General features: G+C 39.3%; 1 protein-coding gene across 1 annotated transcript in view; it reads right to left on the minus strand.

Annotated features, from left to right (window-relative positions):
- SLC38A9 (solute carrier family 38, member 9) overlaps positions 1 to 18201 on the minus strand; it is a 39040-nt gene that overhangs the window by 16729 nt on the left and 4110 nt on the right. The window contains exons 2-10 of the mRNA XM_009894201.1: positions 13997 to 14129; positions 13292 to 13413; positions 13079 to 13142; positions 12870 to 12963; positions 11732 to 11902; positions 9061 to 9120; positions 6598 to 6795; positions 3995 to 4102; positions 118 to 224 (exon numbers count right to left, since the gene is read on the minus strand). Of these exons, the coding sequence (XP_009892503.1) occupies positions 118 to 224; positions 3995 to 4102; positions 6598 to 6795; positions 9061 to 9120; positions 11732 to 11902; positions 12870 to 12963; positions 13079 to 13142; positions 13292 to 13413; positions 13997 to 14129 (1057 nt within the window). The remainder of the gene's footprint in view (positions 1 to 117; positions 225 to 3994; positions 4103 to 6597; positions 6796 to 9060; positions 9121 to 11731; positions 11903 to 12869; positions 12964 to 13078; positions 13143 to 13291; positions 13414 to 13996; positions 14130 to 18201) is intronic.

The following is an 18201-nucleotide window of genomic DNA, read 5'->3' on the forward strand; positions in this document are numbered from 1 at the left end:
TACATTTTCTGAAGCTATTACAGTCCCTGGATCGATTTCAAGAGATGCAGACAGGAAAAAATTAGTGTCGCCTGGCAATCTAGATACAAATCAGCAGAGTATTGTGAAATTACTTACATTGTTTTCTTGATTCCTGTTATTTTGAAGAAGTGTGATGACACAATTGTGGATGAAGAAGGCAAGTGTAAGAACCCCTGTGAGCTGAGGGAACAGAATTCTAAACTCTAAGGGAGGAAAAAAAGCATTAACAACTTAGTTCTTTGAAACAAAAAATGCCAAAATGCAGAGGACATACATTGCTGTAGAGTTTGCTGGCAGAAGCATGAACCTCCACGTTGGAATGGTATAATCTATCTTACCTTTGACCATAGCCAATGAAGATACTTAATCAGGAAGTACAAAATGTATGAAGACAGTGGTTAGCAAATAACACGCCCTCCAGCAAAGTTTCTTGAGACCTCAACTATCAAATATTATTAGGTTAATCTAGGATTTACGCATACAAACTTTTCTGCTTCTCAACAGTTTAACTGGAAGTTTAAGTTTGAGGCAGGAATTGATTGCAGTGAGGCTGTACATCTATTGGTCCCTGAACAGGGAGATGACGGGAAGGAATTATTTGCTCTGTGAGCATCTGTTGTTATTAAGAAGTCACTTATGCTACCAGAGGAAAAATGACATCTGTAGGTGTTTAAGAGGTTCTGCTTACAAACCAGGGCAGAAAAAAAGCAGAGCAACTTCCTGTCTTATCATGCAACTTACAGCACCTATGAAAAATGTATTTATTTGTGTGTCTCCATGGGAATAGCATTGCTCTGCTTCTTTTAATACTTGAAGGATTATGTTCATAAGATTGTGTTTCTGGAAGTGCTGCAACTGGTCTAGGAATTCACCAATGTGTAACATCATTAAAGCATCCTCTTTCTTGGTATTATATATGGATATATGTACTCTTTAGAGTGTTAACAGCAATTAGAGATCCCGCAGCTAGCTCACCTTCTGGAAAGCATCCAGCAATATATCAAAACACTCATCAAGGACTCACAAACCCTTACAGATCAAACCACAGAGAGCTCCATGCAAACATATTTAAACAAGATTTGTCTAACGTGCTATGAAGTCAGCAAGGTAAACATACCCCAGGCAATTAATGAAGGGCTCATCCAGGTTGACAGAACATGCCTTCCCTAGGGCTGGACTCACTGTATCTTCAACACACCTAACTAGCATGATGCGCTACTGATAGAATTGAGAGCGCAAGCGACTTTTGGCCTTGTTTTCCATCCACTACTTCAATCTCAATAATAAAAAGCAAACTGACAGATTCAGAATCTCTTTCAGCACCGCATTTCATCCACCACTACAACAATGAGCAGCAGCTGGATTTGTATGCATTAGCTACATGCTTCATCTGTCTCTTAGCAGTACCAGTCACGTTGCCAAAATAATTAAACTACTGGCTGCTCCACTTCTTAGTGGCCCGCAGCGCATGTGTCATGCTATAACACATTTTAGACTAGGACTGCTTAACAGATCTTGGACTTGAAATTCAAGATGCTTAAAACCTGATTTCTTAGATTTCTTAGATTTTAGGCTGGTTTCCAGTTTACATGGGTTTGTCAGTGAACCCTAGCTTGGGCAAATTTTCTCCTGCATTCTCAGGAAGAGTCAGTAGATATGAGGCCATGTGAGCATTTGAAGACTACCTGCTGAGGCAGTTCAGGTTAAAACCATGTTTCCATGCTGTCAACGGAGCAAGACCAAACATTGTTGTCTATCTACTGTCTGAGCAGCACACGCTTGAGTATCATTTCTACTTACAGGTAGCATTAAGAATAATGTCATACAAAATAAGTTAGGTGATTAATGCAGCTGCTAATTGTCCAGTGCTTTGAAATCCAAATTTTTAAACTGGAGACAAAAGCAGCTTGTTAGCTGCCTGAAAGTAAACACAGCGATGGAGGAAAATAGATAGCATAGATAGCACTGTTTCAGAATTACCTACACCTATCTTTAAGTTTGCACTTATGCTGCAGTAGTCAGGAGGATTCTTAGGGAATTACAGAGATAATCCAGTTCATCCTCAAAGCATCTGCAATGGTCTTGCACACAGTCATACTCAGCAAAAATTCCCTGGCTTTGAAGACACAGCCAGAAAGGACAATTTTTTTTTTTTTTCTTGGTGACATGAACAACTGAAGAAACTGTTTTACATAGCCTTTCACTCGTTTCTTGGCATTCAGGTCCTGAAATAGGGTTCTGAATGCCTGGCTAGAGCAATATTATGCTTTAACTTTGGACTGCAGAAGACTCAGCAAAAATTCCCTGGCTTTGAAGACACAGCCAGAAAGGACAATTTTTTTTTTTTTTCTTGGTGACATGAACAACTGAAGAAACTGTTTTACATAGCCTTTCACTCGTTTCTTGGCATTCAGGTCCTGAAATAGGGTTCTGAATGCCTGGCTGAGATGAGGAAGGAATGACCTTCAGCAGTTATGGAAAAATGAGCAAACAGATTTGATGATAGCTAGGGGCTAGGAGGTGGAGAAGGGGAATACTGAGTTTTGAGCAGACCTCTTTGCCAAACATAAATGGAATACACTAGCTAAGCTGTTTGTTCTGCTTATTATTGTGCCAGATCAATTTTAGTTCAACTAGAGAGCTGAATCAAGCCAAAGGGAGTGGCAGGAGAAGACAAAGATTAAGTAGCTGCACGACCACTGCAACTGTGATGTGAACACACTTCACAATCAGTTGAATTTCATATCAATAACTTCACTCAACTACCTACTATCTGTAGCTTACTCACCAAGTTGGTACTCTTGTTGCCACAGTGCGTTACCATGATTCCACAAATTAGATCATATTCTATTAGAAACACGGAACAAGTCTGGTGTTTCTTTTTGTTCTCTATCTTGCTACAGTAATTCAAAACCCATCCCAATGTTTAAAGTTATTCCTGTTTTCTTCTCCAAGTCTACACTAGTGGACCTAACAGTAGTCTGCAACCCATACGTAAAACCGTTAGTAGAGTGGTTATTGTGACTGGGAAACCAAAAATGCACAAACCCACAAAAGAAACACTAAGAAGGTGCGTATCTCTGAATTTTGCATGAAGTAAATAAGTAACTTTTAAAGAAGGACAAAATATCCTCGTTTCTAAGAACAGAAGGAGGGAGAGAATTCAATAGTACAGGACACACCTCCTTGGAGCTAACTGGTCATACCTTTCTGCCTGTTGTAAAAGGTACTGTAAAAACAGCTAAGATCTCATACCAGATCGCTCATTCCAGGCCCCCTAAAACAAGAAACTGATCTCTTTAGACTATTTGTTCATGTAATACCACTGTTTATGACTGTGACATCTTACACAGTAATTTGTAACACTAATTTGGAAAGAACAAACAGCCACCAAAACAACATTCAAGAAAAGAAAAGTAACATACTGGAGAGCTAATGGGTGGTTAAAAGAGAAGAGCTAAGACTATGGGATAAAACCTGAGATAGATTGCGAAGTACAGGAAAATTGTACTGATAAATGGTGGTGAATGAGCTAGTTCATTTAAGTAAGACAGTGTGTGAAGAACTTACAACACCTTTACCAGTTTGTCTACGGTTTGTCATTTGTAATTGCTGCTGAAACAGGCGTGATCTGAAAATGGTGCACCTAGAAATTATTATAATATAGGCAAAACAGGACTATGGCAAACTCCTTGTCACATGATATATGTTGGAGATACCTCTGATGGACACTCCCCCTCCAGTGTTGATACTGTCTCCTAATTAAGGAAAATCACTGGAAAAGGGATTCCTTGTCACTTTGTCACAAGGGATCCTTCCTGAGCCTCTAAATGCAACATCAGACAGCGTTTCCTCACTTTATTTATATCACAGATGTGTTATAAGATGAATGAGAAAGTAATTAATGAACTGCTTTAAAAAAATCTTAAGCCTATCATACATATGCTTCATTACTGCATTTTAACTATCTTACCTGGTACAAAAAAATCATTCTCTGTAAACCAGTTGTATTCTAAGTGGATTCCCAGACGAGCGGCCTTTACAGTAACCAGAAAAACTAAGTAGACAACAGAAACCGTACCTGCAAAAGACAAAAGCCATGGGGCAGTTGAAAAGTATTTACATTGTGTTTTATTCCTGCTCCTTCCAACTAGTTTCCAGTAGCCCAAACACTTAGAGTTGATATACATTCTTAAAAACATAGGCTAGGTATAAATTTTATTTTGATTTATGTCTTTTGTAGGTCAGAGAGAAAGAACAATGCACTTGCACCCAATGCAAGCTTTCAGCATGGAGAGGATATGATCTTGGCTCCTGCCATTTGAAAGAGATAAGGGCAGAAGAATAACTCCCTAAAAATTGAAGGAAACTGTGCAACAGTAATTGAGGCTACTGCGATGCAAACTCCTGGTCAATAATACTGCCAGTCACCAGAAAACAAGCTATAAGTAAGTAAACACAAAGAAACAGCATTTTTACAGTTTAGAATACAGATTCAGCTAAGACATTATTTCATTCTAGCAGTATCTCCAAGGTTAAAAAATAAACTGAAGAAATGATCATTTGATTACACAGAGCATAGTCAAGAAATTGGAAACAAAAAAGGTTCTGTACTTGAGAATCAGTTTAACAGCTAAAATATTCCATAGTTTCCTAATGATTTGGGTTTCTGTAGGTGTAAAGATAAATAGCTCTCTATTAAGATTCATTTAAGCATCTCAAAAATTTCCTTCCATTTTTTCTTGTCCTACAAACTTCAAGGTTTACAAAAATTGAGGCAACTTTGAACAGCTAAATTACATAATAATCTACTGTAGCTATGACAGATTTCATATTTTAATACTCGGGTTCTCAAGTAAAAAAAATAGTTGCCTACAATAATGTGCTTCTTTTTAAAAACAGATACAGTTATGGCTAGATGGTACTTGATAAAATATTTTCTTATCCCTAATATTATATCTAGTCTACATAAAACCCCGACTTTTTACACAGAAGCACTATCACCTACCCAAGTTCCTGTGCTGTATTTTCATTTGGTGGTTCCAGCAACAGCAGATCCAAGCTCTAATTAAATGTTGCACTGGAACAGAGGACAAACTAGACCCTCAATTCCCTGTCCTCTACCTCCTTTACAATACGTCTCCATGTTTTTCAACCCGTTCTGTGATCCCCATCTCCTTTTCCCCTTCTCTTCATCATGGGCTTCAATGCTATGCCCTTAGACCTCTTCTACTCCATAAACTGTGACCAACCCCACCCATCACCCATGTGCTTTATGCACTTTACCAAGCCCACCTGCCTTGGTCTTCTATCTCAAGACACGGAAGCAAGGAGAAGTCACAATTTTCGTCCTTGTAGCATAGAATAGGCCAGGGTATTTGGAGCTGGGGCAAAGCACAGCAGCAGCTTACACTGATTGACTGATGTAATTAATTAATCAACTGATTGGTAGCAAATGACTTCAGGTCAGAAGCAATTAATCTTTAGAAGTAACTGCCTGTGTTGAAATGTTTACCAGATGAGGAAGGGTATGCCTGACTGTGCCAAGGTAGTACGCAACAAATGCTGCATAGTAGTATGTGTACCACCATTTGGGACACTCTGTTGTAAATATAGTGAAACTTGTTTTACAGGATTATCAAGGGAGCAAAGGAAAAAAAATTAACTCCCTATTAACTGTAAGACTCAATCAAGACAGGGTAGAAATCCTGTGGGTTATTAACAAACCAACCAGCTAACCACGCTTGAGGCACAACATGTGCTGTCAGCAAACTACTGGAAGAGTGACTGGAAAGCTGCGCAGCAGAAAAGGACGTGGGGGTGTTGGTGGACAGCCGGCTGAATATGAGCCAGCAGTGTGCCCAGGGGGCCAAGAAGACCAACAGCATCCTGGCTTGTATCAGCAATAGTGTGGCCAGCAGGATTAGGGAAGTGATCATCCTCCCGTACTCAGCACTGGTGAGGCCCCACCTCAAGTACTGTGTCGAGTTTTGGGCCCCGCACTACAAGAATGACATTGAGGTGTTGGAGCGTGTCCAGAGAAGAGCAACTAGGCTGGTGAAGGGTCTAGAGCACAGGTCTTATGAGGAGAGGCTGAGGGAACTGAGGTTGTTCAGCCTGGAGGAAAGGAGGCTGAGGGGAGACCTTATTGCTCTCTACCACTACCTGAAAGGAGGTTTGAGAGAGGTGGATGTTGGTCTCTTCCCCCAAGTAACAAGTGACTGGACAAGAGGAAACAGCCTCAAGTTGCACCAGGGGAAGTTTAGTTTGGCTACTAGGAAAAACATCTTCACTGAAAGGCTTGTCAAGCATTGGAACAGGCTGCCCAGGGAAGTGGTGGAATCACCATCCCTGGAGGTATTTAAAAGATGTGTAGACATAGTGCTTAGGGGCATGGTTTAGTGGTGGACATGGCAACATTAGGTTTACAGTTGGACTCAATGATCTTAAAGGTTTTTTCCAACCCAAATGATTCTATAATTCTATTCTATGATTCTACTCATTGGAGTAGCTTTCACTGTTTTCTATACGTTTTAGCCACGATGAACCAATGCTTTAATAGTATTTGTTACCTACCTAGGACATTAAATTTTGCAAAGAAGGACGGAGACTTCAGGTTTAGCAGGGGTAGAAGAACAGCAATCAGGTAAAATGGTACTGTTTGTGATTTGTCCCACCACTCCTCGAAGAGTTCAAAACCTGTATTGTTTCCAGAAGAGAACATCACACTCCTGTTCTGTGGGGGGTGACTGCTAGCAGCACTTGGACAAATGACTGGAAGAAAGGAAAAGAAAAATATCCACAGATTAATAGGGTTTTACTCGCACAGAATCTTCACGGCCAAGATCCCAAAATTTCTGCAGACTGTTTTACCTATGGGCAATAGGACCACTCAAAAGCAATGTTTGACAACTCAGTTCCTAGCTTCTACTTGTTTTTTTTTTTTTATCAGGAGTTCAGCACTAAGATTTCACTGCTACCCACCTTGCACTTTAAGTGGACAAGTGCTACAGGTCTTTCAGCTGAGCACAACAAAAAACCCAATTTGTCTGAAGCCTGAGCTGTAGCATACCATCAGCCTTCAGGGTCACGTACCTCTAACTAGATGTGTTCAGTGCCTACATGCACCTGCTGGAATCAAGTCATGGCAACACACCTCTACTTCTGGCTGTGTGTTTAGCACTGTAATCTGTCCCTGCACACTTCAGTAAGATCATATGAGCCCAGATGCAGGTGCATGTGTGTACAGAAGAGCCTATATTACTACTATACATTGTTCTGGGAACACACAAACTAAGGATGACAAGAAAGCTACTACAACAGCTGTCAGGTCTAAAACTCATACACTGAACTAAACCACCCTGTCATCGTGGTGCCATGCCAGGTGCAAGTACCCTACTGCTAGACAGCACAACAGAAGCAATTTAAGATATGCACCAATAACACTGCCAAAAGGGATCGTCACACTCCTGTTCCATGGTGGCTGATCAATGGCAGCACCTGAACAAGAGACTGGAACAAATCCAACCAAACAAAAAGATCCCATGATAAAATATGTTTATTTGACTTTGTTGCTATCAGCATTTTTTTCTAATACATGCCTACAAAGTTACCTATTGAAATATGAACTGTCTTCTTATTCTCATAATGTCTTATTTTAAATTTTGGCATTCTCACAATACTTGATAGTCTTCCTCCCACATTGGCTGCATGCTTGTTCTATTACAAATGCAAAGGTGTAAAAAGTGTTCTGTCAAATTTCTTGAGAGGCCATTATGTTACTTCCAGTTTTCTCATCTGCTTTCTCTCCATTGCTTATAAGAGGATTGTTTCACAGACCTTAAAAAATGCTTTTGTTCTTACTGATCTCCTTGGTATCCCTGAATGCCCTGCCAAGAGTCATTTGAGCATCTGGCAGCCCTTAACTTTGTGAAGCAGCTGCTTTAAATCTTCCAGTTGCTGGAGGATGCTGTGGAATATAGTTGTCTACTTTGTCTCCAAGATATACCCCCTGCTGCATAAGAATGGAACAGAACAACAGAAGCAGGAAAGAGCACAAGAGAAAACACTGCAGCAGCTATTGATGCTTTGCTGGTGAGGACTGTAGGAGAAACAGAATTCAACACTAGCTCAAATGCAAATCAACTGGTTTTCAGAATTATTTCTCAACTTCTTTGCCTGACTCCAACAGCTGCTCTCCAGAAACATGGCTGCAGCTAGTGTGACACACAGCTGTCCGCCTGGTACTGAAATGTTTCCCCACTCCCATAAGCACCCAGGATAGAGAAAATTTTCTGCTTCATAATGAAGCACTACGTATTCAGTTACTATATATAGGCAGAAAGACCACAGGCTGACAATGCATAGCTCCTGTCTTCATTGTACAGTATTCTGCCTACTTAAGAATTCTCAACAAACCCATCTTCATACTTGACTGAAGCTTCTTCCTTTAGCTGTTCGAATCTCAGACTCCTCACAAAACACATACGGACAGTCATGTAGCTAGCCTGACACTTGTTTCTTTTTCTGCTTAGCATCATTAAATCTGTTCTTACAGCCTCTTTTTAAAATAAGAATGTTGCTACAGAGGTGGTGATGAGCAAAGATGCCCCAGCCAAGATTTTAAACAGTGAACAGATCTGATGTGCTTCAATTTTAGGGTCCGAAAGTTAAAATTCCTTAAGGCAATTCCTCATTGTGCAACAACTGTTAAGAGGTCTAACATTCATGGTTTTAAGGAGGATCTATCTGTGTATACATAAACTTGTAGTTTGCTTTTTAATCCTTATTCCCACCCTCACTTTCTTTTTTTTTTTTTTTTTTGTTTCCCCTAATTGTTAACCTTTCCAAGTGTGTGGTTATTTGTGGAAGTACAAATCCCAGATAGAAAATTACAGTTTTTTTAAAAACAGGTAGTTAGAACTTATGATATGCACTTTATAACTGGAATGTGATTAGGCATGGAAACATGATGATTTGCCTTTAAACCCACACCACCAGCCCAAACCAGGAAACACAATACTAGTAGGTTCTTCTTACCTTTGTTACTTCCATTCGTGCCAGGAACAATATCTGTTACATTAATGTCATGAACAAAGTCTGAAAAGAAGAAGAAAATCGTACTATCAACATCCCAAACTTGCTATTAGGCTTTTATCTGTTGACTTGATAAGAATTAAGAAAGGAAATATTTTTGAAAATTACATCAGAGGTGTGATACAGCAGTTTGCACTCCCCTCAACCCTAAGTGGATATTTTAAAACTTTCTTCTAGAAGTGTATTAAGGGAGCCCACACTGCACTACTTTCTTCTCAGCAGCCCTGTCCATTTATGAGGTTCCCAAGCCTCCCCTCCCAGCTGCTCACTCCTGCTCCCTCAGCACGCTTCTGCTTTGTCCCAGCTCCTCTGTCTGCAGTGTTGTACAGGAGGTTAGTCAGGAGATGCATCTCAAAACCAGCCTATTTTGAGACAGAAAAAAAGGGCATGCAACCATACCCATAGTCCAGATGGTATTATATGGAAAAAGCTTCCCCTACTCATTTTTCTAATCTTTTTTTTCAGAAGATGCTCTGTGGGATGCTTTTTCCATGTTATATTTTAAAGAAGTGAACCTCTGGAAAAGGGTTTAAGTTTCACTATCTACACTCATCTCTAGAAATATTTTTTTTCCAGTACACTCCTGTGCTACTTTACTGCTCTGACACACCAGATATTTTCAAGTTTCTGCAATTTCACCAGCATGAGAGTATGGCATAGAATTCTGTTATATTTATGTATATATACACACACAGAAAATGCCCATCAGCGTGGAAATTTAATTAGCATGTCTCTGGTTAAAATTTGCTGCTGCTGCATGTGGGAGCATTATGCACACAGAAAATCAACTTGGGCAGTAGGCCTCAGATATTTAAAATGCAATTAATTGAAGCTTGTTTCTTATAAAGAGACCAAAAAGTCTTGTGGGAAGCAAACTATTTTTTGTTTCCTCATTTTGTTTTATGACACCCTGAATCACAACTGAGTTTCCCATACTGACTGATATCAGTTCAGTGTACATAACAGTCAGAAGATTTAATTAAAATCATTCATCACCTCCTCATTTCGCCTCTGTTTTTCGTTGGTACTTAAAAAAAAAAAAATTACTTGGTGTGAAGCCATCAAAAGAATTGATAGCTCTTACAGAATTAGAGCACTGTAAAATCATAGATGGATAGCCAACTTATGTTTCCTCTGTACTTAAAAAATGTTTTAGGACTAGCAATTGCATTTGTGGATTTATTTCTGTTTCATAAAACAGAAAGAGAACAAAAGCATGGGACACTTCAAAAAAAAAAAAAAAAAGACAGGATATCATACTTGGCTTGCAGTTCTTGCGCTCTTTGCGTACCACTACTTTCTAGACCATCCTCCCTTAGGAAATCAATTTGTTCCCACCTAAATTGTGCATGCAGCTTTTTTAAAAAGACATCTGAATGTACTAGAATTATATACAGTAGCCTGCTTAGAATAACTTAGAAACGCATGGCTGGAAGATGCCATTGTGTCAAACCTACATCCTATTACCCATTTTATAACCTAGTAATTAAGTAGCCACAATGAAAGTTAGGACAAGAATCCAATGACTAAAAGTTGTCACAGAGCAAACAACTTCAATGGGAACCCCTAACAAATACAGGTAAGTGATAAAGTAACATGCCAATTTCAGATAAAAGCAGGACCTTTTTCCTAGAAAAGGAAGTGTTTTGATCATTCTGGTTTGCTTATTAGAATCGGAGTTATTTGGTTTAGAATAATTTAGGATTAAAGTGCTAACCTTATTAAAAAACCCCACACTGCCATAACAACATATGAATTAGGTCAGCTGTAAAATACATCAGTCATTAACCAATAAAGTAAAGTACATCCTTCAGGGATGGTAGGAACACTAATTAAATGTTGTTTAAGCGGTGTAAGTGTCTGTGCTATTATTTGGCTCAGAGATTTGTTAATTACCTCCAAAACAGAAACTCTTAAGTCTTCGTTGTACTATTCAACACTATGAATCACATTTGCAAAGTCCTCAGTTCCATCATTTACTCCCACAACTCTACATACCTAATTGATTGTATCCACAAAAGCTTGTGTGTCTGTGCATGTACAAGGGTGTAAATAACCAATACGTTTTCTTTTATAGCACTGCCAGTCTAAGAATCATTCTTTCACAGTGCTACAGTACATCGTTCCTTCAGGGATGGTTGCAGAAACTTTCTGTACGGCAGCACTGTTAAGTGTGTTTGCTGAAATCTAGGATGAAACTAGATTCTTTTCCATTAACCTGTATCATTTCAACAGCCTACCCTGTTATATGACTGTTCAAAGAGTTACACCTATGCAAACAAGGGGGGAGAGAAAATACAAAGTGGAAACAAGCAACCAGGTTTGGGTTGTTTAAGCTACACCAAGAAGCCTCATTACTGATATGCAAATCAGATAATTGGTACTTTGTCTTTCATTAAAACCCTACTTTACGAGAGGGATTGAGAAACTGGCTTTGAAAACAAACACAATTATACCAGTAACTCCACAGAGTTACTTATTCTCACTTGACTTTTCATGAAAAGTAACAGAAAAATCAAGATTAAGTGAAATAGAAAATCCTTTTTCAGTATAAAGCAAATTCTTAGTCTTTCCACAAGACAGCTGCAAAAGTTAATCAAAAATGTATACTTACTGTATATAAACTTCCCTGTGTTGAACAGAAAGTTGGACATAAGCACCCAATAAACAACCATGGCTCCAACAAGTGATACCATAGAAAATAAGAGGCTTGACCATTGACCAAAGGATCCAAAGTAATACTTGCAAACATCTGGGAATTCCCAGTTTGAGGTATCTATTAAAGCTAAAGAAGATAAAAAAATGGAAACATAATGTTATATCAGAGTCAGCAGAACTCTTCATGACAGGATGCATTCTTGTTCCAGAATATTCTGACACAAATTCACAGTGCTTCCAAGGGCTAAGATGATGGCTGTTAACCTTGAAGTACAATACTCATTAGGTGTTTGACTGAAGGAGCCTGAAGAATTAGAAGCTTTTATTGTGGCCATACTACTACTTTGAGTACTTCCAGAAGCACTGGAATAAGACGTGGTGGCAAAAATGCAGCCATGCATTTGCAGCTAAAGCCTTTTGCAGGAGTTACAGCAAAGTAGGCCAGACCAGGAACTAGTCCTCAACAATGCCCTGCAACAGGCTGTCACAAACTGAAGGTCTTAACTTCCTTTATTTGAGCAAGCGAGGGGTTAGTTTATGCATAAAAACACCACCTACAAGAGCTGCAAGGTGAGTTTTGAACAATAAAAGTACCTTCTAAGTAGAACCACTGTCAGTGAAGCAATTGTCCATAAATTGCTTTCAACATAGCATATATACAAATATTAGGGTAGTACAGGCATACAACACAAGTGGATGCAGCTACAGCCCATGATGTTCCACTATGGAACATGATCAGAAATACATGTAGACAACTGGACAGTGCTTATGGAGAAGAAGGGAAGCCTCTAACACCATAAGTCCCCAAACACTTAGTAAGTGCAGATCTGAAGCCTTGCTTGCTAAGAGTTTGTGTTTGGCTATAACACTTAGGTCCCAAGGAACTGAAGGATAATCTAATAAGGGCAGACAGATATTTATCCTACAGAGTTCAGATCCAGACTACAAAAGTAGGGTGACATTCAAAGGAACAGCTTTTATTTGCAGGTCAGGTCTAACATATAGTAAATATATAGACAAACTAAGAATCTATTAGACCTCTGTATTTCACACTTAATGGAAATATTTGCGTTATGAAGCTTTGTGTCTCTTACGTATCATTTTCCGTGATTTCACAACTCTGTAGCAGCAATAAAGAGTCAAAATGCCCATCAGTAAGATGAGAATGATTCCAGAAGTAAAGCCTGCCTGTTAAGAGCGACAAATAGAGTTTACTGTCTTTATCAATAACACTACAGAAAAATTAAGAGCAAGCCATGTTGCCAAAAACATTTTCATATGCATGCATTTGTCATAGTTTTACCTGTTTTATTCCCCATGGAATACTTAATATAGATGTACCCATCATTGTATTCCATATCATGAATCTAGGAAGAAAAGAAAAACAGTCAGTGAATAATTTAAGAAGCAATTTTACTTCAAAATATCCTCTTAGCTACAATAGTTATGAATACAATATAGAACGTTCAATAGTAATGCATTATCTGGCTAATATATGGCAAGGTGCTTAACATACATTGTCACTATACTGGAGTTTTTACCATAGCCATCTGTGCAATTGTCAACTTTAAAAGCAGTTCCTAATGGACTGTACACGTAGATTTCATCAGGAGCTGGAAGTACGTGATCAGGAGCAATCTAACAAATGGATAAAAAAACCCAACTTATTAGTAACACCAACATAACTATGGTCCCAAATACAGCAAGCCAACTGTTGTAAATCACAAAAATCTCTCAATGAAAAGTGTTTGTTTGGTTTTGGTTTTTTTTCTTAAAAAAAAAGTTCAGACTACATTAATTTTCTCCCCATGAAAAAAGAAGTTGATATGATTTTTAGCTAGACAGCAGAAAAAGATTTTTCTTCTGCAAAATGTGTGTAACATACTATGCACAAATCATGCTAGTTCAATCATTGCAGCTGACCACTGCTTAAATCCTCTTAAACATGGGAGAAATGAGTACACACATCTGGGCAGCCTGGACCACTGTTACAAAATTCAAGCTGTTTGTATGTCTTCTTTGGATGGTGAAGGCATTGCACAACAAGCCAACCACAACTTGTGATAACGTAAGACCTTGTTAAGGCACTCAGCTACTAGATATTTACTTCAAAGCAAGCTACAGAGCAGTTCTCCCCCTTCCTTTATTTGTGCTTCTTTTATAAACCTAGGCACAACATGTCAAAGACCACTCAGTTACTCTGGCCCTGTCTTTGCCTTACCAATGCCCTGTCTGCAGGAGACGTGAGCCTGCTGTAGTAATGAATCCGCTTATTCATTGCTGAAGCTTCATCAGTGACTCTTTGCGTGTCATCGTTCACACTGACTATGTTTGTAGGCTCCACATGAAATGGTCTAAAGGAGGGAAAAAAAAGAGTAAGCAAAGGAAAACCCTTCAAACCCTAGAACACGAGAGCTAACATACAACTCGGAGAACAGTTCAGCATCACTCAGGACGAGTCTGCCATTCACTGACAGAAAGCAAATGCAAAAATATCACTGCCACGAGGAAAGCTGCCATCCATGAACGAACCATGTGTTTATATCATCCATATTAAAATGGCTTCTTGTCCAGATCCTGCAGGGCAACATAACATCAAAATCCAGACCTAATATCCAGTCTATTAATTCTCAACAATGAGTCACACCAGAACTACATGTTAATAAGCTTGGTCAAGCTTATTATTGCTTATAGCTGGCGCTGCTAGAACCAGTGATGAGGAACAGAGGTAAAAACAGAAAGCGTGAGAATGCAGAAGCAGAAAAAAGATGGAGAAAAATACAGGAATGAATGGCGGTAATGAGACCTATCTATGAAAAGGCTAGGAGCTACTAATCTAGCCAAAAACACTGTATGAAATTGTGTTTAATGGAGAAGGAACCACGCCCGAATAAGCCCACGTGCTCATACTATTTTTAAGCCAATGCAACCAGGAACGGAATTTGTCACAGAACATGGAACAACAGATGTCCATGTGCAGTTCTGAGCTACTTCACAACTTCCCTTCAGATTTAATTAGGGTAATCACAGAGAACAGGACTGTCAGCAACAGAAGTCCTACATCTCTAATACAGAGAAGTACAGAACACAGGTGGTCTCCCTTCCCTCTTCCTCAGCTGAGTTAGACCGCAGGCACAGCCACAGCCACTAAAGGAGAAAGCAGCCACACTACATGCCCCATGTTTTCTCTGCACACACGTAGGTACAGAGCAATCAGAGTGAAAGCTCCTCTTAAAGTTACAACACAACATAAATCTAGCTTCATGCAAGGGGTGCTACCGGAAATATGCAACCTAATCAAGATATTGCAGAGATTATTTAAATCAAGTATCATTACTTCCACACAGGCATGGTACACTATTGCCTAAATGCGACAATCACTCCTAGCACTGGCTAATTTCTCAAACAGGAGAGGGGATAGTGGTGACCTGTTAGCCTTGATACAGGGCTTTGGGTTTTTTTCCCCTTACAGTGTCTTTAATTCCTAAAGCAATCTCAAAAGCTTTCTGATCTTCTTCTTCCAGGTTGATCTTTAAATCACTCAGAAACAAGAACCACCCCAAAACCAGAACCCACAAAAGTCCAGACTACAACAAGCTTCAGGCTGCTGAGTGCAGAAATTAGGTCAGTAATAAATCCATGCCATTTTTCCCGTAATATGGGCAAAGCCTATTTGAATCAACTGTTTTTCAATACCCATGTCTGGCTCAGACTACAAAGGAACTTGGTCAACCCCTCCTGCCCCGGCTCCCAATGTGACAAAGGTCCCATTCTCTTTCCCAGTGAATCATGAAGCATTTGCCCCACGGTACCACCTTTTATCTGGAAGGAAGAAAGGGAATACAGCTCTGAAGCTGTTTGTTATATCTTTGGAAGAGATGAAGGTAGGTTCTGATTCCTGTGCACTTACGGGGACACAGCAGTTAAGAGTACTTATGTGACGAATAAAAACTGACTGATAAAATTGGAAAACAGTGAAAGGTAACTTCCTTCTCCACAAATTCATTCTTTCCTTCATCTTAGTTTTCATTAATCCTTACCTCTTCCTTGTCTGGGAAAGAATGGCTTGTATTTGCTAAGCCATTTCCCACTTACTGAACTGAAAGTGAAAAAAGCACACTTTCAATTTTTGAAAAATTCTCAATTGACTCTTCTTCCCCATGTCTATGACATGAAGGGGGAAATTTTTTGTGGACTTCTGTGATGTTCTTATAAACAATTAAAAGAGATACCACAATTAAACAGGAATAAATTTCAAGCAATAGCTTTATTACTCAAGTCAGAGGCACACAGGGCTAACTAATTCCAAAGGTACGTAACATGCAAAAATACTCATGGACTGACAGCTCTAAAGGACTTCACTCGTTTTAGTTTAAAATTTATTGGGCTGATTCAATCATTGGACACTGCTAAAAAATATTCCATTAGAAGACCTGTAAAGACTGTATTTATGAAAACTGGGAATGTAATCTGTTTAAATGCCTCTCCACCCCCAGTCAGCTCTCTGCTGTTTTCTTTTTGGATTACTGACACAAATTATATTTAGAACACGAATAGTATGTATTTTGCTAATTATGTGGCAGTTGCATAGTATGAAGAGCTTCCTGAGGACTAAATGTAGATGGGGAAAGAGGTAATATTATTAGTACACCCCCATAATCTTCCATTGATGCTGTGGAAAAACTACACGGAGACAAAGTCTACATTTTGTTTCAAAGTGAGCAGATCTGTGGCAAAGATTTCCTTCAAAATGGTGTTCAACAACTGCCAACACGGATGTCAAAGAAAATTCTTCCAGACTGGAAGACAGTGGGAGATTATTTTTTAAAGCAATTCAAGTTAAAGCCATGGATGATTTTAAAATTAAAGTAACAGAAAACATGAATATAACATCCTATTTTATGGGGAAAGCACTGTTGGTCAATGACCAAACAAATATCAAGAAAAATTTCATGTGCAGCAAAAATATATCTCTATTTCATTTTCTTCGCTAATATGAACATAGTCTGGATTGAACAACTAACTTACGGTCTAGCACAAAACAGAAGTGTATGATCCAGAATCTAATCAATGGGTGAGGAAAAAAAGTATTAAACAACCCCAAAGAAATTCTATATATCTGTTGCTTCCTGCCTGGAGGAGTGCACATGTTTAGCGCTGCCAGTCCTTGGGCTACTTCCCCTCTTGATCCCTTCTGGTGCGCATCTGTTGAGAATGAAAATGATCTAAAGCAGCAATTAATTTTCTTTTTCTCAGGGTATCACTGCACCTCTAGTCTTACTGAGCAAGTGACTATGCTAAACCAGCCTGTCCACCCATCGGTTTTATGGTGGTTAGAGATCTCTTTGAAAACATCAGCCTGACTTGGAAGCTATGTGGGCAGGCTGGGATGCAACCTTCCTCCCTGATCTCCACCAGGACAGGGTAGCACTCTGTCTAGGACCAAGGTCATTCCCCAGCCCCCAGATACACCCAAATCAAAGGCTGGCTGTTGGGCATATTCAGACAGAAGTCTGAGAAGCTATCAAAGACTGAGATTTTCAAAGCCCAAAGCAGGTAGGATATATATTGGAAAACTCTCTTTAGGGACCTTAAATGTAGCAAACATGCGCTCTGTACACGTAAGCATCAGCAGCTGCAACAGATTTCTAGAAAACTTCCTGATTTATACAGGCAATCACATTATATCTCTCATGTGGCAAAATGATTATGAAAAGGATGTGGGACAATGTGATCTGGGGGAAGGGGAGAGGTTACATGACTGGAGGGTGTGACTATTAATGCAAAACAGTGCAGACAATTTCCATGCATTGAGATAGACTATGGTGTCCAATGAATGTATCATACCCATACTAAAAAAACACAATTGCAATTTATATTTCAATAGCTAGCCTGAAAAACAATGCTCTTTTCACCAAGGCAAACACATCAGTATAAAACACAGCTGTTTTCCACAGCACAATGTGTACAGACAAGATGCAGGATCTCATGCAGGAGGTCCACACCTCCCATACACTGCACTCCGCACATGTACGTCAGAAACCATTCCCAGAAAACCTGCAGGTACACTCATCTGCTAGTTATTTTGCAATCACACAAAAGAACAGTTAGTAAGAATTCTAGTGCTGGTTCAGGAAGACAGCGAAGAGGGCTTCTGTCCAAACTTCCTCACGTTACAAACTTGGGTAGTAATTTTTGCAAGCAAAGAAAACAAAGAGAGATGTTCATGGGCTAAGTTGTTTCCAATTACTGTGCTAGGCAAAGTTCAAGTGTTGGATTTGGAGGGTTAGGGGGAACAGCACAATAGGAAAATTTGTTTGGCAAACTACATGCAATCTTGCAACTGCTAGCATCCACAAATGTGCTAAATCTTTTTTCTGGATATTTTCAGCAATGTACTATATCTTGCAGAGCAATGAAGCAGAA

The sequence above is a fragment of the Charadrius vociferus genome, unplaced genomic scaffold, assembly GCF_000708025.1.
Source record: "Charadrius vociferus isolate BGI_N301 unplaced genomic scaffold, ASM70802v2 scaffold70, whole genome shotgun sequence".
NCBI lineage: Eukaryota > Metazoa > Chordata > Aves > Charadriiformes > Charadriidae > Charadrius > Charadrius vociferus.